The sequence below is a fragment of the Lathamus discolor genome, chromosome 18 (assembly GCF_037157495.1).
Source record: "Lathamus discolor isolate bLatDis1 chromosome 18, bLatDis1.hap1, whole genome shotgun sequence".
In the NCBI taxonomy this organism is placed as follows: Eukaryota; Metazoa; Chordata; class Aves; order Psittaciformes; family Psittacidae; genus Lathamus; species Lathamus discolor.
The window spans coordinates 3,960,513-3,982,599 of NC_088901.1; the positions used below are offsets into that span (position 1 = coordinate 3,960,513).

At 48.6% G+C, this 22,087-nt stretch overlaps 1 protein-coding gene and 1 non-coding gene across 8 annotated transcripts in view; both read right to left on the minus strand.

Moving 5' to 3' along the window:
• Positions 1 to 2,526: 2,526 nt before the first annotated feature.
• PUM1 (pumilio RNA binding family member 1) overlaps positions 2,527 to 22,087 on the minus strand; it is a 63,734-nt gene continuing 44,173 nt past the window's right edge. For 4 of the 7 annotated variants that reach the window (XM_065697437.1, XM_065697436.1, XM_065697440.1 and 1 more), the window contains exons 13-22: positions 21,387 to 21,683; positions 19,212 to 19,448; positions 15,432 to 15,699; positions 14,764 to 14,893; positions 13,507 to 13,641; positions 12,068 to 12,205; positions 10,353 to 10,478; positions 9,233 to 9,354; positions 7,133 to 7,325; positions 2,527 to 4,388 (exon numbers count right to left, since the gene is read on the minus strand). In XM_065697437.1, the coding sequence (XP_065553509.1) occupies positions 4,257 to 4,388; positions 7,133 to 7,325; positions 9,233 to 9,354; positions 10,353 to 10,478; positions 12,068 to 12,205; positions 13,507 to 13,641; positions 14,764 to 14,893; positions 15,432 to 15,699; positions 19,212 to 19,448; positions 21,387 to 21,683 (1,778 nt within the window). In that variant the 3' untranslated portion in view covers positions 2,527 to 4,256. The remainder of the gene's footprint in view (positions 4,389 to 7,132; positions 7,326 to 9,232; positions 9,355 to 10,352; positions 10,479 to 12,067; positions 12,206 to 13,506; positions 13,642 to 14,763; positions 14,894 to 15,431; positions 15,700 to 19,211; positions 19,449 to 21,386; positions 21,684 to 22,087) is intronic. The other 3 variants (XM_065697442.1, XM_065697438.1, XM_065697441.1) reach the window with 1 other exon arrangement.
• LOC136023526 (small nucleolar RNA SNORD103/SNORD85) lies at positions 6,758 to 6,834 on the minus strand. The gene has a single exon (XR_010616628.1). It is a non-coding gene; the product is annotated as a small nucleolar RNA SNORD103/SNORD85 (small nucleolar RNA).

Sequence of the window (22,087 nt, forward strand, 5' to 3'; positions counted from 1 at the left end):
GACTCAGGGGCAGTTGGGGGGGCCAGGAGTAAGTGTGGGGGAGCCTGGGGTATATAAAAGGGGGGATCTAGGGCGTATTGGGGGACCCAGGGGTAGATGGGGTGCACTGGGGGAAGTAAAGGAGGGGACTGGGGCAGGCTGGTTGATGGAGTGATGCTGAGGCAATGGGGGGATGCAGGAGGATCTGGGGGGCTCAACAGGCAGATGGGGGTGTCGGGGGCATCACCCCAGGGCAGATGGGGGAGAGGAACCCCCTGGGATCCAGCTCAGTGGTGGGGCCCCCCCTGGTCTGCTCCAGGGCCCCTCGGTCACCCCTCGCTGGGGCCAGGGCCACCCCTGGGGTACCACAGATCCCCTAGGACCAGCTGCCAGCGCGGGGCCAAGCAGCGCCACAGCCCCTGCCTCAGTTTCCCCTTCCAGAACCAGAGGGAACGCAGTGGGGGCAGTGCCCGGGGCAGATCGGGGCCTTCAGCCACCCCGATGGGTGCAGGAGGCCGTAGCTGTGGGGGAGCTGGGGACAGACGGGATGGGACGTGAACGGGTCGCTTCTCATCATGCAAGTGCTCCTGAGGGTGCTCACACGCTCGCTGCGAAGGCCTAAAAATGCACTGGGATTGTCAGAACACCCCTCATCTGAACGGAAAATATACCCCGGGGGGGGCAAGGGGGAGCAGGGCCCCCCAGGGGCTGAATGCCCTGTGAGGGTGCTGAGGCGCTGGCACAGGGTGCCCAGAGAAGCTGTGGCTGCCCCATCCCTGGCAGTGCTCAAGGCCAGGTTGGACACAGGGGCTTGGAGCAAGCTGCTCCAGTGGAAGGGGTCCCTGCCCGGGGCAGGGGTTGGAGCTGGGCGAGCTTTAAGGTCCCTTCAACCCAACCCAGGCTGGGATTCGATGAGATTCAGCTGAAACCAGAGCCCTTGGATAGGGAGCACCCGGCCACTTCCCACACGCGCATCCTCCTGCTCCCTGCTTGCTGGGAAACTGGGAGCAGCCTCCCCTTTGGGGGGGCTCTGCCTCGGGGGCCCCCCCTGAGTCATTTCTCTCCATTTTAACTGCGCTGTAATTAGCAGGAGCCAAATTAACAAGCATTAAACGCCAAAGCGCATCAATAGCATCAGCGGGAAGGGGGGGAGCAGAACCGGGGAGAGGCTTCGGGGGTGCAGAAAGGCAGCGGGGAGCGGGTCCTCAGGGTCCCCGTTGCCGGTGCTGTTGCCGTTGCCGGGGCTGCACCGCCCCGCCGTGGCCGCGGCCACCGCTGCAGGGGCCGGATGGAGCCCGGAGGATGGAGCCCGGAGGATGGAGCCCGGAGCCCTCCGTGTCCCCACCGAGCGGGGGGTACCCGAGGCCAAGTGTGGGCAATGGGGGGGACCTGGAGATGAGAATCGGGGCTCAGGGGGGTTGCTGCCACCGGGTCGGTTCCACCCCATGCTGGGAGCGGGGGATCCGGTTCTGTCAGGGCAGGGTGAGTGCGATGGGTCCCGAATGAGGTGATGGATCCTGGGTGTCAGGAGGGACCCCGGCTGATGGGAAGGACCTTCCAACACAGGGGAAAGGGCTCAAAGCCCCGGTGAGCTCCTTTTTACAGCGAATAATGGGTGAGGAAGGTGAGGACCCACTGCTGGAGGCTGCTTTCTCCCCACATCCCGAGTCCTGGGCAATGGCACAGGGATGAAACAGAGCTAGGGCTGCACTGAGACAGGGAATGAGGGCACAAAGGGACATGACAACAGGTGAGGACAGCCCCGAGCCCAACACTGCTCCTGGGCCCAGAGCAAAGTCCTCAGGAACACGAGCTCGGTGCTTGCTTTGCTTTCCTCAGGCCTCCCCTGACCCAGGAACCATCACTGGGTGCTGGTGGGGATCCCCTCCATGCCTGAGCGGAGCAGCTCCCTGCTCCCCACACCCTGAAGGTGAAGCAGAGGATGAGGAAAGAACAGCTCTGCAGGGCCCTGACCCAGCTGCAGCCAGAGCAGCAACTCAGAGCACACCATGAGCAGATGAGAGCAGAGGATCCTTTCCTTACCCTGCTCTGCGCTGCACTCAAAGCAGCCAAGAGCCGGTTGCTCATCTCCAGCTTAGAGGATGGAGGCTGCAGGAGCTACAGGTTAATACAGGCCCTGAGGAGAGACCTGCCCAGAGCAAGGGGGATGCAAACAGCCAAAACAGGATCATGGAATGGGTTGAAGGGACCTTAAAGCTCATCTGGTTCCACCCATGGGCAGGGACCCCTTCCACTGGAGCAGCTTGCTCCAAGCCCCTGTGTCCAACCTGGCCTTGAGCACTGCCAGGGATGGGGCAGCCACAGCTTCTCTGGGCACCTTGTGCCAGCGCCTCAGCACCCTCACAGGGAAGAGCTTGTGTCTGAGAGTGCAGAACCCCAGGGGCTCAGGGAGGAGGCACGGACACGGGGTCACTTTGCTCTTCATTTCCAACACGCACCCGGTGCCGAGGGCGGCTGCCACGGGACGGCTGCTCCTCAAACCGGGAACGGATGCGGGAACGTCGCTGTCGGAAGCAACCACGGAGCCAGATTCCAAAGTTCTGTATTTTTCAAAATAAAGATCACACGTTGTTTAGAGACAATCTACACAAGAGTTACAAAAAATAGGCGCCCAGGCATAAGCATACACAGGTTTGTTAATTATACACATATGGTTACAAGTGTGCTTGCAAAAAAGTTCATTGGAAATATACACAAGGCTCTGTAAATGTACACCGTGTAGTGTTACAAGTCTATATTCAAACAAGGAAAATTGACAGTATGTTACATTCACTTACAAGTAGACAAAATGCAAAATACAGTTCATCTTCTGTACAAAAAGGGGAGGTGATTCACACTTTACAAGGTGAAAAGGGGCTCTGATTGTAAGGAAAAAACCAGGGGGAGCCGGAACTTCTGCACTTCTTGTTTCTTACTGTCACAAAAAGAAGCAAAAACCATTACTTTGTAAGAGTCAAAAAAACCACTATTTGGAACTGAATCGGGGGGGGGGGGGATGTAGAACATTTAGAAAGGGTCGCTACCGTCCAACGAGGTGACAAAGAAAACCAAGCATCTCTTTTCACTCTTTTTGCTTGTCCACATGAACTAGGCTGTATAAAGAGAACATTTCCTTCCAAAGAAAAAAATTTACTTCTGGTTGAAATTACAATTTACAATATACAACACTATATGCTACGACCATAAAAGGTGTGAATATACACTGAAATGCACAGGTTTGGCTAATTCTCTTTTTGTTTTCTTGTTTTCTTACCAAAAAACGGGTTTGATGTCGAGTCAAACTTCTCCACATTTACATTACAGAGGTTTACAAATGTACAATTGTACAGTCAGAAGTATGTTCCACTACTAGGGTACATTATAGATACAGATCAGACATCAAAACAAGAAAATACTACAAATTTTTATATATGTAAAGTCTACACCAAGTATACACTATATATTTATAGAAGCAAGACCAAAGCTGAGTTGGATTTTGTTTTCCTCATGCTAAGTAATCAAATGGTGTCTCTCACCGTTAACAGGACCAGGTACACCTGCCCTTGCGTTAAAACCTGGTGGGGCGCGCATCTCCTTGTCCCCCGGCCACCAGCTAAACTCCCTCCTTCAGCGTGTTCTACTCCACAAAAGAAGAGGAAAAACCAACCAAAAAACCAACAACAACAACAACAACAAAAAAAAAAAGCAATTAAAAAGTTTCAAAAACTTCATTCTTTGTTTAAAACTTCAGCGAGTTGATTTCTTTCCACACGTTTATTAACAGCATCCAAGGCGCCCTTGGACTAAGATTCAACCTTTTTTTGTGTCGGCTCAAGTTTGGACTAAAAAGAGAAGGAAACCAACCCAAGAGGGGTTTTGCACAAAGCTGCCTCAAGGGCAGGTCAATTAAAACCTGGGTTTTTTTCTCTTTGTTTTTCTTCAAACCAACCACCCTGAAAGTTTCCACAATTGGAATATAGATACAACAGTGAACAAAAACGCGGCCTTCCATGTACATTGGATCCCTATGTACAAGTATTCTATACACTGGTAAAACAGCAGGGCAATTAGTTAATTAAAAAAAATAATTAGTACATGTTATGCATAATAAAATTAAAGAAATTTACAAAGGCTTTTCATGTTTTTTTTTTTTTGTGTTTTTTTCTTCTCTGTTTTTTTGTTTGTAGCAACCATTTTAAACCTTTTCTGCCTGTGGACTGGAATCGCGGCGGTTGCTGGTTGGCGGGGCTCAGGGTGCTGCTCCCCGATGCACCACCTCAGATGATGCCGTTTGGGGGACCACAAATAGGCCCCAGGTCCACCCCGTTCTTCATGTAGTATTTCTCCAGCTTGGCCAGGATGTGTTTGCCATAGGTGTACTTGCGCAGGGTGGCGATGTGAGGCCGGATCTGGGAGGTAAAAGAAGAAAGAGTGAAGCTTAAAGGACCTGAATTATGGTCATGGAAATCCTGGGTGAGCTCCGGGTGCTGCTTGGTCAAGCGACCAACAGACCACAGTGCCTGCAATACTAACGTGCTGTTTGCTGTAATCACATTAACTAAAGTCATAAAATCCCAGCCTGGTTTGTGTTGGACAGGACCTTAAAGCTCCTCCAGCTCCAACCCCTGCCACGGGCAGGGACCCCTTCCACTGGAGCAGCTTGCTCCAAGCCCCTGTGTCCAGCCTGGCCTTGAACACTGCCAGGGATGGGGCAGCCACAGCTTCTCTGGGCACCCTGTGCCAGCGCCTCAGCACCCTCACAGGGAAGAGCTTCTGCCTAAGAGCTCATCTCAGTCTCCCCTCGGGCAGGTTCAAGCCATTCCCCTTGGCCTGTCCCTACAGGCCCTTGTCCAAAGCCCCTCTCCAGGTTTTCTGGAGCCCCTTTAGGCACTGGAACTGCTGTAAGCTCTCCCTTTATCATGCTGCTGAGGTTCTCCTGGACAGTTTCAGAGGAACGAGACATCAGAACAATTCATTTTCCTCACTAGATGAGAAATACCACACACCACCAGCTTGTCCCTCAGGAATACATTTACAGGGGAGTTTTCACTCTGCCCCGTACCAGCTCCGCTTCACAGCTGCAGATGGGATGATGAGGAAACAGCCGGAACAGGATGCGCTCCTCGGGCAGCACAGCGCCATTACCTGCCTAAGCCAGGACCAAACAGAACACTCCCCCCAGCAGATCCCCCCCCAACTTCAGCCTATTTCACTGACTCAGCTTCTAGCTGTTTAAATTCCTATTTCACTCTAAGGATCCACCTTGTAACAGTCAGAAATTGATGCTCTGGCCACTGCCACATCCCATTTCCAAGGTCTGACTGCTGCTCTGAGGTCAGAAAGAGGAAAGCTCCCCAGGTCAGATCATTCCTTCTTTGTTCCTCTTCATTTCTGAGACTTTTTTTAACTGACAGAACTGTTAAAATGACTTTTACACTTTAAGAGATGTCTTTAACACCACCACAAACTCCTGCTTTGTGCAAGCAGACATTTTCACCACCCAAAAGCAACAGCTGATGGGGGTGGAACTGGATGAGCTTTAAGGTCCTTTCCAACCCAACCCAGGCTGGGATTCCGGGGTACACTCACTTTTCCTAGGTTTCCACTCAGCTCGTGGCTGAGCTCTTCATTTGCACTCAGTCCTATTCAGCTGTCATCCCAGTTCTATTTCTGACAGCCACACTGATAATCTGATTAGCATTTTATTCAAAAGACTTTGCTTGACAGGGAAGAACATGTCAGTAAAGATCATCTCTATGTTACTCTTTTAATATACACACCTCTATATATAGATCACCAAAGCCACAGGTCATTCTTGCCACGTATTTTCATTATAATTTCTTTTGGACTAACACAGATTTTGGTTTCAAAGAACGACTCTGAATGATTCCTAAACTGAAGAATTAACCTCCCTGAAGATTGTTTTAGCTGCAAGTGTGGTGTTTATCCACTGATTAACTGCCTTGCGCAGGGAAAAATCAGCTCCCTCACGCAGATAATACCCACTTCTTTATACGGAAATCACTTGCTCTGTTTTCCTCAAGGATTCTTAAACACACTTGATTTCACCGGGATGCGAATACCTGACACTTCTCACGGTTGTTCCTTTGATAAATACATAAATGTGGGTTTCCCAAGCCAGGGTTAGTGTTTCATTTCTAACAAGAGGTCTGGCTGTAGCTGCTGTTCTGTACAGAGTAACACACCCAAACACATGACTGCAGAAAATCAGCTCAGTTCCACCGCACATCCAAAAGCCTGGCTTCTCCCATCCAAAAGCCTGGCTTCTCCCATTCATTACAAGCACAAAGACCCACAAATGTGACCCTTAAAAGCAGGAAAATGAAGCTATCACCTGATTTCTAGCACTTCTTGCCCCGGGGCAGCAGGAGAACAGCCCTGGGAGGCAGGACCAGCAGCAATGCCTGTTTCAGTCCAAAATGTCTTCTTCTTTGACAAGTATGAAACCCTGAAACTATCATGCTTCAAACCTTGTAGCATGTGGATGTGTTCAAGGCCAGGTTAGACACAGGAGCTTGGAACAACCTGCTCTAGTGGAAGATGTCCTGTCTGTGGCAGGGGTTGGAACTAGACCAGTCTGGGATCCTATGAAGTCTCTCATCAGAACCATATTCAAACCTGAGCAATAAGGATTTGATCAGGGGCTGCAGGCACAGCAGCAGCACAGCAGCGCAGTGTCACAGCTACCCAACCACCCTAACAGGGCCGAACGACAAGGACATGAAGGGAGAAGGCTCGTGCTGTGGGTGTGCACAGGTCTGGCTCAGCTGCACCGAGCTGCTCTCATCCATGAACACTGTCCTCAGTGAGGACAAGCATGTTGCCATCACCAGACCTTTGGAGGCCCCTTGCCAGGCTCCAACAGTGCTGCTGCAGTGAATACTGATGGTTTTTAGCAGCATTTGCTAGTGCGGAAGTAGGTTACTAGGTCAGCAGAGACTGCTAGAAGCAACCAGCTTGTTTTAAGTCCAAATGGCATCTCATTATTTCACATTTTCATCTTTCAGCTCCTACCCAAAGTATATAGATCATACATATCCAGCTTTGAAACAGCCATCGTTAGGAAATGCTAATGGCAAAAGCAATCCTGAGGAGCCCTCTACATCCTTCTCCATTGATGGCAGCTGCTTACCTTGTGCATGACAATCTTCCGCTGAGCTGGCTCTGCCACATCAATCATCTTCTGCACCACGTAGTTGGCGTACTGATCTTTCATCATGGTGTATAAGGCACTGTGAGGGCCGTCGTTCATAGTGCACACCTCATCGATCAACATGGCACGCTCCGTGCGGGAGGCGTGAGTGACGCACTTCTCCACCACATTGCTGTAACAGAAGAAGGACAATCTGTGGGCATGCAATGTCTCCACTGGGCTTCTCCTCCAACCCCAAAGAGATCTCTTCCTACTAGCAAGGGCAGACAATTTGGGACTCCTCACTACAAGAGAGTGATGCTAGAACAGGTCCAGAGAAGGGCAGTGGAGCTGGTGCAGGGCCTGGAGCACAAGTGTGATGGGGAACGGCTGAGGGACCTTAGGGGGGTTTAGTCTGGAGCAGAGAAGGCTCAGGGGTACCTTATTGCTCCCTACAACTGCCTGACAGGAGGATGGAGCCAGGAAGGGGGCTGGGCTCTGCTCCCAAGGAACAAGGGATGGGACAAGAGGAAACGGCCTCAAGCTGCACCAGGGCAGGTTTAGATGGAGCTGAGGAACAATTCCTGCCCCAGAGGGTGCTCAGGCATTGGAACAGGCTGCCCAGGGCAGGGCTGGAGCCACCGTCCCTGCAAGTGCTCACACACCATGGAGATGAGGCCTCAGTGCCATGGGTTAGTGGTGGCCTTGGCAGTGCTGGGCAATGGTTGGACTTGATGAGTTTAAAGGTCTTTTCCAACCTGGCTGATTCTATGATTCTATGTGCTGGCACAGTAGTTCAGCAACGTGGAACAGAAAAGCAGTCCAAGGAGCTTGGGATCCAAGTGGGAATTTGGATAAAGGACTGGTTCAGGTTTTATTTCACCCTAATTTGTACAACTCTGAGTGATGCTATGTTTGAGATCAGCGTCTGTTCTCAACACACCCATCAGAGAAGCGGATGAGCTGTTCTTTGTTTGGTTTTCTCAGTGCTGGACCTCAACAGGAACAGAGTCCCAAGGTCAAAACAACAGGGAAATGCTTATTCAGGAACTTAAGATCTTAGCAAAGGCAGAGAACTCCCAAAATTCCTTAATATATTAGATGACTGGACTCTGCTCTCCAGGGAGCCAGGTTAAACAGGATACATGAAAGAGGATGAGGAGTTTTCTAGTCTTATCTTCCACATTCCTGGAATCACAAAATCACCAAGTCGTTTGCCTCAGCTAGTGCTCAGCTCAGGGGACACCTTACACTAGGTTAATGCTCCACGTGGAAAGAAGTTTAGGAATTAAAAGAGCAAGGCAAGTCAGGAAGAGAGGAATCTGAACAACAACATTAAGAGCACTCTCTTCTAATTCTTAATGTCACACTTCCCTTGTGTCTGCAAGTATTAAAGCTCTATTTCACTAATCATAAAAAGGGGGGAATGCTGAGCCTTTGAGAAGCTCAGCCTTCACGGTCCAAAGGCCAGAAACACAGACGAAAGGAATTTACGAAGGTGGGAAGTACAACTTTGCCTTGACATCCACTAAGGTGGATTTTGCTTCTCCCCACATGTAGCTCTGTAGTATCTGGACCAACAAACCCAGACTGCTGCAGCTTCCCTACGAGGGCATCACATTGCATGTGTTTCCAAAGGGACTGCAAGACTTGGCAAGTAAAAAAGCCCAGCTTCTTCCATGAAAAGTGAGGTGAAAAGAGAATTGTGGCTACATGGATTTCCTGAATTTCCATGTGGCTTGATCAAGCATCCCAGGAGCAGTGAAATGCTCTTATGGCATGTTACTAACCAAGGGATAATGACCACTTCAAAACCATCAAACCAAAATTAAGCCAACACACAGCAAAAGTCATGGTCACATTCCGGGACTGGATTAGAGCTGCTCCTCCACGTCTCCATCCTCCTTCACGACAAGGAAAACTTACCTCGCTGGTCACCCATCCCGCTTTATAAGCGGTTATAAATAGCATTCTGTTGTTGAGCAAAAAGCTCTTTTCACCTCCTTTCACCTCCCTGCACCCCACCCCTAACTCTTGGGCAACTCCAGCATGTGTCCATGCTCCCACAGGGCGTGGAGACATTAAGGAACAAATTCATACCTAGCAAATTTATGTTGACTCAACACCAGCACGTTGCCTCTAATTTCTGCTACAATCTTGCTCTTATCCTCGGGCCGACCATGTTCTAGTACATGCTGGATAACATAGTTCCCATACTGATCCTGTTTGGGAGACAGCAGAAGCGTGTGACAAAACGTGGACAGGAACCATTAATATCAAACTAGTTCCCACTGTGCATTAAGACTTACAAGCTTGAACTAAACACTACTTTTAAGTATCTACTGTACAAATCACGTCAATACTTTCTACTTCTACAGCAATGTGCATGCTAGAGCTTCAGCAGGGGGTAAAAGGCTACATCTGTGTACAAATCACAGCATCAAAACAATGTCCTTCAGCATGAAATGTCAATACTCTGCTTATTGCAAGTTTCTTTGCTTTCTCCAGGCTCAGACACATCAAATCACACATCCTTGGAGGCCTGTGCCATGGTTCTAGCTATGGGGGATTGTTCTCATGCATGTTCACATTGTGAATGTGTGCGTATTCAGATCACAAAGTGTTTTCCCAGTTGACAGTACCAGAGGCATGACCTGATGCTTCCCCTCCATGCCCAACCTCTTCCCATTTTGCATCTGCTAAATACACAGGTTTCCATGTGCTAAATACACAGGTTGCATATGGGACAGGCTCATTTGCTGTTATATCCACTGTGCCCCAATACCTGGATCTGTGCAAAACAAGTCCTCAGAAGAGGAAAGACAGACAGGAAGGGGGTCTGCATAAAACCAACATAATTTAAGAGCCCCCATAATTTAAGGCACTTTCTTCTCTTACTCCTCTTTGATCTTACCTGCACGGTAATGCCTGGAGTGAAGCATTAGGACAGGCACCCACTCAGTACTTGAGCTCCTTTTCAATAAGGAAAGTAACTACAACTTTGATACCTGTTGGATACTTGCACTTAGCCAAAACAATTAACAATGATGCATTTCTTGTCTGGCTCTTCCTTCCCATTCCTCCTCAGGGACACCATCCCTGTGTTCCCACCAGTGTGTCCAGCACCAGTCCCAAAACAGGCTGCCAGGGAGCTTTCCTAATACAAAGCAGTACCTGAGAAACACCTCACAGCACCTGCATTCCCCTTTCCCACACTGACCTGAACGAGCTGCTCGGTGTGTTGGTGAAGTTCCTCCAGGATGGGAAGGGTCTGCTCAGGAAGACAGTGCTCGAGGATCCTCTGGATCACACGGCAGCCATATGGATGTGTCGACAAGGCAAAAACCTGTGTTCAACAAGGACAGGCAAGCACAGGCAGCAAGACTGCTGTTAGTCTTTGGGAATCCTAGAAACCTTCTGGAATTAAGTGAACACATGGCAGGTTTTCCCAGGAATTGGAGGTAATGCCAGTTTGCAGCTCTGGATAGCATTAACTGGAAGCATCTAAGCCCCACTGCCACAGGGCTACCTGGTGATCACATCCCTACCTGTGCTGCAGCTTGTCCTTTCATCAAAGAGGAAAACAAGTGCTAAAGCCTCCTTATTAATACAAGGAACACCAGGATAACCAGGCCTTATTAAACACCGCTTCAGAAGAGTAAACCCAGCACACTTTGCCAGCGACGTAGCTGAAGCTGTGCAAGAAATGGTCTGAACCAGACAAGTTAAAGATGCTCGGCAAAGGATTTCCCTCAACTCTGTGGATTTGTTTAAAAGCTTTAACTGTGCTTAGAGAAGAGACAACAAAGAGCCTTCGTTCTCATTTCTAACGGATTACCAAAGCTGTTGCTAAGAACATGACACATTTTATTACTGCTGCACGAAGTCCCATTTGGCTGCTTAAAATGACTGAAAGCAGCAAATCCAAGCACTGAAGTTAAATTGACATCCTACACATGTTTAATAACTATTGAGTAAACTGTGCAGGAAAACAGGACTTGTGCAATTAAACTGCAGGAAGAGTCTTGAGGTGATGGGTTTAACCTCCTATATGCAAGTTCAGATGAAACTGGGACAACTGGTCAAAGAAGCACCAGTGCCACCAGCCAAGCTCCCAGAGGTATTTTGGCTTTGCCCAGTTCCCTAGTGGAAGGTGCAAAGCTAAACTCTTAACCAGCAAATCTGCTGAGCAAGTTTCCAGCTGGAATCCTGCTTGTTCTGACACAGCCAAGCAAGTCCCCACTTTCCCTGCTGTTTCAGCAGCAGCCAAATGAATAAAGCTGGTTCCTGCTATAATAACCCTGGGCTATCCTCACATCCCAGGGGCAAAACCCTCAATACTTCAAAATGCCCCTCCAAAGCCAATTAAGCTGAAGTTGGAAACACCCAAACCAGTGCTTTTGTAATGGAAGAGAAGCTGACTATGAGCAGAATAAAGCCAGCTGCACAACTAAGAGCCAGGACATCAATTCAGGAGAGGATACAAGAAAAAACATGAAAATGAAGTGCAAGAAACTGCCCTTTCTAGATGCAATTCCTGTTTCTCCTCTCAGCACAGACCCTCGGGAAGCAGCAGCCCTCTAAGGCATCCTCACAGCCGGCGATCATGCTGGGAGTCAGCTATTCCTATCACTAAACCCTGCTCACCACCTTCACTATGAAGATGGATTAGCAAGAGATTTGCTTTCCCCTCCATCAGTCAGAAATACCTGATTTTCCAGGCAATCAGGGTTTTGCAAGGATGCTTTCCTGTGATATACCTGCACAAAAATGGTAACAGAGACGCAACCAAGAGATTTCAGGTTCCCTAATGCTGCTGCATTAACCTTCCGACTGATACCTGCTGAAATGCATAAGGGTTGAACAACCTACAGCCACTCTCACACTATTCAAAGCAACACATAAGGATACAAAGATGAGAGGTCAAGGCCTTACCTGTCCCTTAAAGGCGTCGATGATGAACTGCAGGGACTGAGGCTGCACACACTCAATACACTTCTGCACCACGTGATTACCGTTCTGGTCCTTCACACACTTGAGGACGTGGCCATCCAACTCCCGAACCATCTCGTTCTATTGGGGAGAGAAAGACAAACAGAAAGCACCAGCAGGGCTCATGGCTGAGAAATGCAAAGTTTGCACTGCTGAATGGGGTCATGAATATGAAAGGGATGAAAGATGCACCATGGATTTCCAACTGGAAGTTCTCCAGGTGTTGAGGTGAAGCCCGCTGTGCTCCAGAAACCATCAAGACTATGATGAATGGGAAGATAAAGCCCTTCTTTCACTAAACATGAGTGTCCTCTTACAAGCATCCAAATCTCATGATCCACAATGCTACTGTTCATTCCCCATTCCCTCCTCTGCTCCCCTCCAGGAGAAAGCTCTCAAATGTCCAAACTTCATGAACTTCTTTGTGTGTCAGCTTCATGTGTAATTACAATGGGTAAGAACTTGCTAGTATTTTACACAGCCAGTTAGTACTGCGAGTTAATGAAGGAATGAGCAGATGAAGTTTAGCTGTGACCAATGGACCACACGTGCAGGCCAAAACCTTCACCATCAGAAAACAGAGAATGACAGCTTTGGGTAGTTCAAAAACGGCTGAGTTCAGGTTTGCAGCTGGCACAAACCCAGGAACACGGAGGCCTCAAAACCACCATTCTGGAGGAAGCCAATGGCAAACCCTGGCCACCACCCTGCTGCTGCAGCAGCAGCTTCGCTCCGGCTCAGCCTACAGGGAATGAGCGTTCCTGAAGCCTCGTTCAGTTTTCAGTGTAATAACCTACATTGAGATTCCTGCATCATGATTCCCAACACCTTTATTAGCTGGCTTGCCCTGTGTGTTTCTCATCTTAATTCATTGCTCATAAAACCCTTGAGGAACTGCTTTATTAATGAGCTATGAGTGGGACTCTGGCTATCACCCACATCTCTGTAACACCAGGCCAGGCTCCACAGGAACCCCTGTATGAGGAGGAATTACTCACTGCAGGAAAGCAGAGTATTGACCCACATATCAAAGCAGTGATATCTCAGTGTATATTAAAGGCAAAACCCTGGCACTGCTTCTTCCATCAAGGGATTTAAAAATATCCTTTAATTCACTGTCATTCTCAGTTTCCCCTACATACATAATCTGATTGCAGGGAATTAACAGACAACCAACACCACTGCCAGTTAAGCAGAACAAGGAGATGGCAACAAGACCCAAGAGTGGTGTCACGTACTTCTCATGCACAGGGAACAGGACAACCATGCCATAAACCAAACCAAAAGAACACCAGCCACAAGAGGAAACAGGAGGTTGCAGGTCAGGTACCAAAGGGCAAGGAACGTTAAACATCAAGAAGAAAGTTAAAATTGAGACTTACAATTACCTGCTGGTCTGGCGGAATAAACTCCAGGGCCTTCTGGATCACCCTACAGCCGTACATCTGCAGAGCCAGGGACAGAACATGCCCACGGATACGTTCTGCCAAAGCTAACTTCTGTTCCAGGCTGCCAAACTGGGGAGATGAAAACCAATCACTACAAGCACAGAACTTGGAGACGAGAAGGCTCCTTAAGGGGAGACCTTGGAGCAGCTCCAGTGCCTTAAGGGGCTACAGGAAACCTGGAGAGGGGCTTTGGACAAGGGCCTATAGGGACAGGCCAAGGGGAATGGCTTGAACCTGCCAGAGGGGAGGCAGAGATGAGCTCTTAGGCAGAAGCTCTTCCCTGGGAGGGTGCTGAGGTGCTGGCACAGGGTGCCCAGAGAAGCTGTGGCTGCCCCATCCCTGGCAGTGCTCAAGGCCAGGTTGGACACAGGGGCTTGGAGCAAGCTGCTCCAGTGGAAGGGGTCCCTGCCCGTGGCAGTGGTTGGAGCTGGATGAGCTTTAAGGTCCCTTCAACCCAAACCTGTGAGTGTATGAAAACCCTGAAGTGGCCAAGTGTCACAGCAGCCCTCCCCTGCTGTCACACTGCAGTGATAAACTAGAAACACTGTGCCTATGGAAAAGAAGGAGAACACCCACGACACCTCAATTGATGTGAAGAGACACAAGCCAGGTGTCTGTTCTATGTCTGTCAGACATGACCAACATGTGAAATGAACTCCAGAGTCAAAGGTGCTGGAGCCACGGGGGTGACAAGTGCCAGCGCTCTAACCCTTGACAGGGTCGATACAAAACTACTGTACAGAAGAACTACAAGGGTTTGGTGGGGAAGGAACAGCCCTGTTTGAAGGAGGAGAGATGTGTGTCTGCCCAACCTCCTGGTGTGACAGCACCACGCTTCATTCCAGCGGATGCTGTTCACTGGGAAAGTTTCTCTTTCGCTCCTAAACACGAATACTGACAGCTCAGCACAGCATCCGTGAATGCTTTGGTGGACCTATATCTCCTGGGTATGTGGCTATTTCTTCCTACACCTCCTGCATCTCAAAGCAAAGTGTTTCTTTTCAGCTGAACCTCTGCAAGTCCCACATCTCAGTCCCCAACAGGAATGATGCAACAGCCCAGGGGGAGGAGATGACAGCAGTGCTGACAGATACCCACTGATTTAGCCAAAAATCAGGGTTTCTATGAGCTCATCCAATACCTCGGGACAACATGCGGCAGAGTAAGACTTGTAAGGGAACACGGACTTACTTCAAAGAACTTCTGGATGACATAATTCCCAAACACATCGACCATCAACTGATAGGCTGCCTGGAGGATCTCATTGAACACGAGCTGACGTTCTGCTGGGGTTGCACGCTCCAGTTTCAGCTGAATAAACCTGGAAAACAGGGCTGGTGTGATGCTGCTGGCACATACACTCTCAACACAGCCATTAATCCAAAGCCTTCCAAGAGCCTCACACACTAAGCTCCTGCAAAGCAAATCTTAGACGCAGTCACCTTATCCAGCAATCTGAGACCTGAGCGTGGTGGCAGCCATAAGGTCTGTGGCCACACGTCATTGCTGGTACCCCAAAAAACTCCTCACTCCAAGCAAAGCGGATCTCAATAGAGTAGTGCCTCAAGGTCTTGTGTCCAGAAAGCTCTTCCTAATAAGTTAAGCTACGCCAGTGGGACTAGCTAGCAAACTGCACAGCAAGCAAGCTCCTCTTCAGAGGAGGAACTCCTACTATCACCACTGGTACCCAGGCAGTCTTTCTAAAGAAGGCTCAGAGTGTTCCACCACTTGGCTCTTCACACCTCCTTTTCCCCGTTCTGCCTCATTCCTTCAGGACGGGATGCAAACTGCAAACGATGCTGACTCAAAGAGCAGCTTTCCCAAAAGCCTCCCCCACAGCATGAGGTTTTTAAGCCCACCTGGATCCGTGCTGATCTTGGGAGAACTCCATGATGTGCCCGGCGATCTCCCTCAGCTGTAAGTTTGGGTAGCGGTTATTGCGGAAGTCCTCAAGGAGCCTGCTCCGGCCAGAGGGCATCACATCCGACATCCCATAGCGCAGGCGGGAGGAAGGGAAGAGCGTGCTGCTGGGGCTGAAGAGGCTGGAGGCACTGCTGGCGCTGCGGTACTTGGCTTCAGCTCCAGGAGCAGCTGAGATGTAGCGGCCGCTGCCGTTTGTGAGCCCTCCTGCAAGGAAACCACATCAATTGGATGGGGATGTGGTCCAGCACTGATCCTCAGTGTTCAGTTAGGAACAGCTACAGGTTTCAGTAAGGAACAGACTGGAACGGCTTCTGGTGTCTAAACCAGACAAATGTCAAGGCCAGTGCTGGCAGCTTTCCCTCACTTCTTGTTTCCAGTTCCCTTTTCCTTCATCCTCAGGTTTTTCCACACCTACCCTGCTGCTGTGCCAAGGACTGATATCTCTTCATCAGGGACTGTAGTGACAGGACAAGGGGGAACAGGTTTAAACTGAAACGGGAAATTCAGGTTGGATATGAGGAAGTTCTTCCCTGTGAGGGTGCTGAGGCACTGGCACAGGGTGCCCAGAGAAGCTGTGGCTGCCCCATCCCTGGCAATGTTCAAGGCCAGGCTTAACAGTGCTTTGGGTGGCATGGTCTAGTGTGAGGTGTCCCTGCCCATGGCACGGAGTTGGAACTGGATCATCTTAAGGTCCTTTCCAATCCAAATCAGTCTGTGATTCTAGTATAAGAAGCACTCTGGGGATAGGAGTCAGAATTAAGATGAAATTAGGCAAAAAAAAGGCTGCAAGAAGGCAATAAACCCCCAAATCATTATTAAATACAGGCAAATAACAATGACCTAAAAGCAATAAATAAATACTTTTTAAATCTGTGCTTTCACAAATGGCCTGAAGATGTTCACCCCATTAAAAATCCACCCGGTTACCCAACAGCAGGGATGCGGGAACAGGCAATGATTCACAATGTAGTCAGCGCATTGTGTGCACTGATAGGAACCAGCTTAAACCCCGAAACACCACTTCCTTGCATATCAGCTTTCAGAATTCCAAGCTATAGCAGAGGACTCTTCCTTTCCTGCAGGGCTCGGGATCCCTCTGCTGGTCAGAGACCACAAGGTGCCTCCAGCGAGTACGAATGTTCTAGGTGGGACAAAGTCCTCCCAAGGAAACTGCTGTTATCCCATGGGAATCTGCCAGCTGAGAGGCCAACTGGAACAAAGGGCAAAGCTGGGAAGTCCTGGCAAAGGAGGGGAGACCTTCAGGGCAAATGTTGGTGGGGATGTCTGAAAGGGAACCGACCTTCTCCTGCAGCTGCACACACAACCGTGCCTGAAATCACTACTACAGAAAGGAAAAGCTGAGTGAGCTGCACTCTGCAGCTCCAGCAGCACCTGGAGGAAGCTCCCATGCAGGTAACACTACCTGAGAATTAAGTATCTGATAACAGCCTAATTATGTTCTACTGCCTCTGAGTTGGGTGAGCATGTTCTGACTTCTATGGGGCTGGTGCCAAACCTGCCCTTTCTTCTCAAGGAGAAGGAGACTTGAGAGCTCCTTGTTCACATCTGTCTCACACTGCCTTACCAGTGGTGTGGCCATCACCTTCTCTATCTACCTGACTGAGCAAGAACTCCAGAAAGTGACCAAGTGATATTCCTCACAAGGATATGCAAAGGAACAGTAAATCACTGCACAGGTAGAAGAAAACCAACAGGGACAAGCTGAGCAATGGTGTACCTATGTTATCCATGGCATTCCAGGAGATCAGAATTACTACTTGTTTTTTGCAAGCCTGGAGCAAGTCAGAGTCACAGCAATGGAAAACGAGTCCCCGATCACCAGCAAAGAGCTGTCAAGAGGAAGGAGTTCAGCCCTCACACTGCTGTCACCCATGAATTATCTCGGAGTTGAGAGGGAAAGCACAGTTTGTACAGAAAACGTCTCCATCAGACGTTTTCCAAGAAATACCTTCTGATCTTTTTGGAGATTCAAAGCAAACCACAAATTACTCCAGTTTTCTTCCCACGTCTCCCAGTGGAGATGCTGAACATCATCCTGGGAATGAAGGGACCGCAATGGGGACGGGTTTCCCAAATCAAGCTCTTCTGAAACCCACCAGTTAAGCACCAAAGGCCAGAAACCTCAGAGCAGCTCACAATGGGAAGGCCCACAATGACTTCTGGGGCACAACCCATCCATGTCAATGGGAACTCTCTCCTTCCAGTTTGTTCTCAAACAGATCTGTCCCTTCCCTGAGCACTTTTGAAGATTCATTCTTCTATCTGCCTGCAGGGGCAACAAACTCTTTCTAGGGCCTGATTTGGAGTCTGCTTAGCCTTCAGCATTAATTTATTGCAGCTATTTAACTGTCAGCTTCAGGCCTGTACAGCTGCATAAATAAAGCCAAACCCCTTCCAATTCCATTAAAGTTCTGAACAAGGGGAGATGGTAAATCTAAACTTGATCTTAAGATCATATTTATTACTGCTCCATGCTAACCTTTAGCCAGCATTCAATTTATCACACAGGCATGTAATAAACATGATAAACAGCACTTTACGAGTGCACACATGCATGGAACACTATTCTGATAACCAAGTTTTGTTAAATCCAGACATATACATGATAAAACCAAAGAGATTTCTGAGGAAGTACTGGTGCAGACCAAGGAATAACCTACCTCATTTGCTTACAATGCCTGGAAATGAACACTTGAGGAAGTTCAGGTGAGCACTACTTTGTTCTTTAACATCTGCTTTATCTGTTTTATTACAGGTAAGAGCTCTGGGTCAACTAGAAGCTCTTCCAGAAGATGCAGCCTGCATACAACAATGCATCTTGCCAGACTTAAGGAAGTCTCTCCCATGTACTAATGTGCTTTTTGATAAGGCCCCATTGATGGGAGATCTTCAAACACAACCACACAAAATCCTCAGCCAAGAGCTCTGTGCTGCTCCAAATAAGATTGCATCTTGTGGTCAGAAGAAGAATCTGCCTTCTAAGTTCATTCCTTATTTAAAACTTAACGGACATTTTAAACCATCTGACAAGTTTAAGGATCAGCCTTATTTTATTCTGTATCTATTCTCTATTTTAATCCAGGGCAACACACAGTAAGTGCTGTTACCAAGATCTGTGCAAGAAAAAGTCTGGTATTCAAACACTTCGGAATGTTACCTGTAATTTAGGGATGAGCAAACAGGGAACTAAAAGAGAGGTGAGACCATGCAAACCTCATGAAGCCTAAAGATAGGCTGAGAGAGCTGGGCTTGTTCAGCCTGGAAAAGAGAAGGCTCCTTACGGGGTGACTTTAGAGCAGCCTAAAGGGGCTACAAGAAACCTGGAGAGGGACTTTGGACAAGGGCCTGTAGGGACAGGACAAGAGGGCTGGAACTGGATAAGCTTTAGGGTCGCTTTCAACCTAAACCACTCTGTGATTTTATGAAACCTTCCTGTCTACAGCTGAACTGCTGCAAGAGTCAAAAATGTAACTTGATGATATTAAGTGCCTTTCCCAGCTTAAATGATTTATGATTCTATACCACGGATGCTACAGCTCCTGCTTCAGTGTTTCACCTCCTCCTACACAAGCAGAGACCCTGCTACAGGAGTAGGAGCAGCCCCTCTGCAGCAGGTATCTCACCTACAGAGCAGTGTAGGGGTGGTCACACCTAGAGCACAGCAGCAACCTGCAGTGCTGCACTGTGGCTCTTACCCAGGTTTAAACTTGAAGATGATCCATGTGAGGATAAGGAAGGTGGTGGAGTCTGCGAGTGGCCAGGTCCTTGGCTGGGCAGAGGCATTCCCACAGGTCCAGGAGAGGAGGAAAACCCAAGGCCATTATAAAAACTGTGTCCTATAGGTGTCAAACTGCTGGATGTCCTCTTGTACAGGTCACTGCTCCCTGTAAGGGAGTCTCGGCGGGAGCCACTGCCCGTGTTGGAGTTAGCAACTGGAAAGAGGAAAAGAGTCAAGTTGGGTGATGTCAACAAGCTGCTGAGACAGCCAGAGAGCCCAACAAGGGCACCCATGAGCAGCCATATAGCACCAGGCTGTTTTCCTACAGGTGCTGCATGTGCCTCAGTGAAATGCATTCATTAAATCCACAGTTTATGACCAAGCAGAAATCACTGAGTTAAAAATCAGTCTGAATCCCGGCTTTACTCTTTGGCCATTAGAGCTAAACCAAATCCAAAATGAGATTTGATCTATTCCTATTTATTCAAGACCATGTACAGCTTCATGTATGTTTGCTTGGAATCCTCATATTCACTACATCAGAGACCAGCTCCTGTTTGCACCAGCTTCATTGAGACGGGAATCGGAAGTCGATTGAACACACAAACCCAATGGGTTTTGAAGAGTTGTCTCAATACTCAAATACAAACTCTTTAAATGTGCTGTCAAATTGAGGAGAAAAAAATCAATTTTGCATTAAAGTCTTGCTTAATAAATAGTGACACTGTTACCTTTAATGAAGCAAGCATCTTTCACAGCTGCACACAAGCTTTAGAAGCCAGAACCTCACATTTCTATTCACTGATTGAGGGAAAACACGTTTGTGCATCTTGCCATTGAGCAAACTCGTAACTGAATTCAATGAGTTAAACTGAAACAGGAAAGGTGAATCCTGTTTCCCTGAAGCTAAGATGGCTCCAAATCTCAGGCTTAAAACAAATATCCAGACTAACTTGTGTTTAACACTGGGATTTGATGCAGTGACAGGATGTGCCTCAGCCTTTTTGAATGGAGCAAGCTCAAAAGGCATGTTTTAACTTGCCCTTACACTGATGAAAGCAGGAAAGTTCAGGATAATTACTACCTCTGAGCCTAAGCAGTAATTAAAACAATTGTTGTACTTCAGAAAACACAAACCTAAGGAATAAAAAATACCCAACCCACAGACATCTTTCTGCTTTGGCTTTATTCTGAGAAAAATCTTTGTCTCCAACTGCCTATAACAAAGGAATCAAAAGAAAATGTGTGGAGCATTTCTTGCAACCACAGTAAATGACCTTTACTTGGTGTATGATAAAAAAAACCCAGAATAAAGCATGGAAAGCACCTCAGGTCAGCTTTTTTGAAGTCATGAGAAGATACTCAGCCATTATCCTGAGGTAAGAAGAGTTTGCACATAGGTGGATACTGCTCCCGAGCCAATGCCTGTTAGCCCAGTGCCTCCACCAAGCACAGCAGGTAAAGGCAAGGACATCCAAACCTGTTTTAAAACTTAATCTGTAGCAACAAGGGGATGACTGATCACGTGTATAACCAAACAAGTTTGGTACTTCGGATTGTATCATCTACTAAAAGCAGTTTCACCAGCAAGCGCTGCACATTTTGAAAGCCAAAGTATTGCCAAGGGAAAATCACCATTTAACCTACATGGATTTAACCTCCATTTCCATTTAACCTCCAGGTTGAGAGAGCTGGGCTGGGTCAGCCTGGACACGAGAAGGCTCCTTAAGCGGAGACCTTAGAGCAGCACCAGTGCCTAAAGGAGCTCCAGGAAACCTGGAGAGGGGCTTGGAACAAGGGCCTGTAGGGACAGGCCAAGGGGAATGGCTTGAACCTGCCCGAGGGGAGACTGAGATGAGCTCTTAGGCAGAAGCTCTTCCCTGTGAGGGTGCTGAGGCGCTGGCACAGGGTGCCCAGAGAAGCTGTGGCTGCCCTAACCCTGGCAGTGTTCAAGGCCAGGTTGGACAAAGGGGCTTGGAGCAAGCTGCTCTTAGTGGAAGGGGTCCCTGCCCGAGCTGGATGAGCTTTAAGGTCCCTTCCAACACAAACCAGTCTGGAGTTCTATGAATGGCTGAGCAGCTTGCACAGCCCCTCACTGCATGTAAAGCTATCTACACCTCTTTCTTCCCCAAGAAGACCCCTCTGCTCTTACCTGCTGTCCCAAATCCTCCCAGCGCAGAGCCCAAAGTGGCACCAAGAGAGCTGCTGCTGCCGAAGCCCAGGGAAGTGTTGGCAGGTTGGGCAGAGCCCTGAGAAAAGAGCGAGCTGCTCTGGGAATTGCTGCTCAGCGAGTTGTTGCCATAGAAGGAGCTGGATGCCAGGTTGTTGGTGGGCTGCTGCTGGGGCTGGGGTTGGGGCTGCTGAGTTCCCAGAGGGCGGAATGGTCCGTTTGTGGTTCCTGCCAGGCCGCCCGCTGCCCCGTTGGCTGAAGCTGCAGCTGCTGCAACCGCTGCAAAGGAAGAAGCAGAGACTGTAGAAATGCATTTCCACACCAGTTTTAGCAGTTAAAACACAGCAGTTTCCTTGTATTTACTAGAAACCTTTTCCTTTCCGGATGAAAATGTCCCTTTTACAAACTCTGCACAAAGTGTCTTCACTTCATACCTGAGCTGCACAAGTCTTGCACAGAGCTACTGAATACCAATAGTGCCTCCTTATTATAATTGCCTGTATTATTAGAGCTGCGTGAATGAACGACACAAAACCATTCCCTCTCTCCCAAGATCTAAGGTACAAATCAACACAGGCACACACTGGGCAATATCCAGTTAAGAAACACAAGTTTTGAAAGAAGCAAAATTGCCCTTTAGTGCCTGAAACACAACCCTGCAGGGCCAGGAACATCAAACTCCA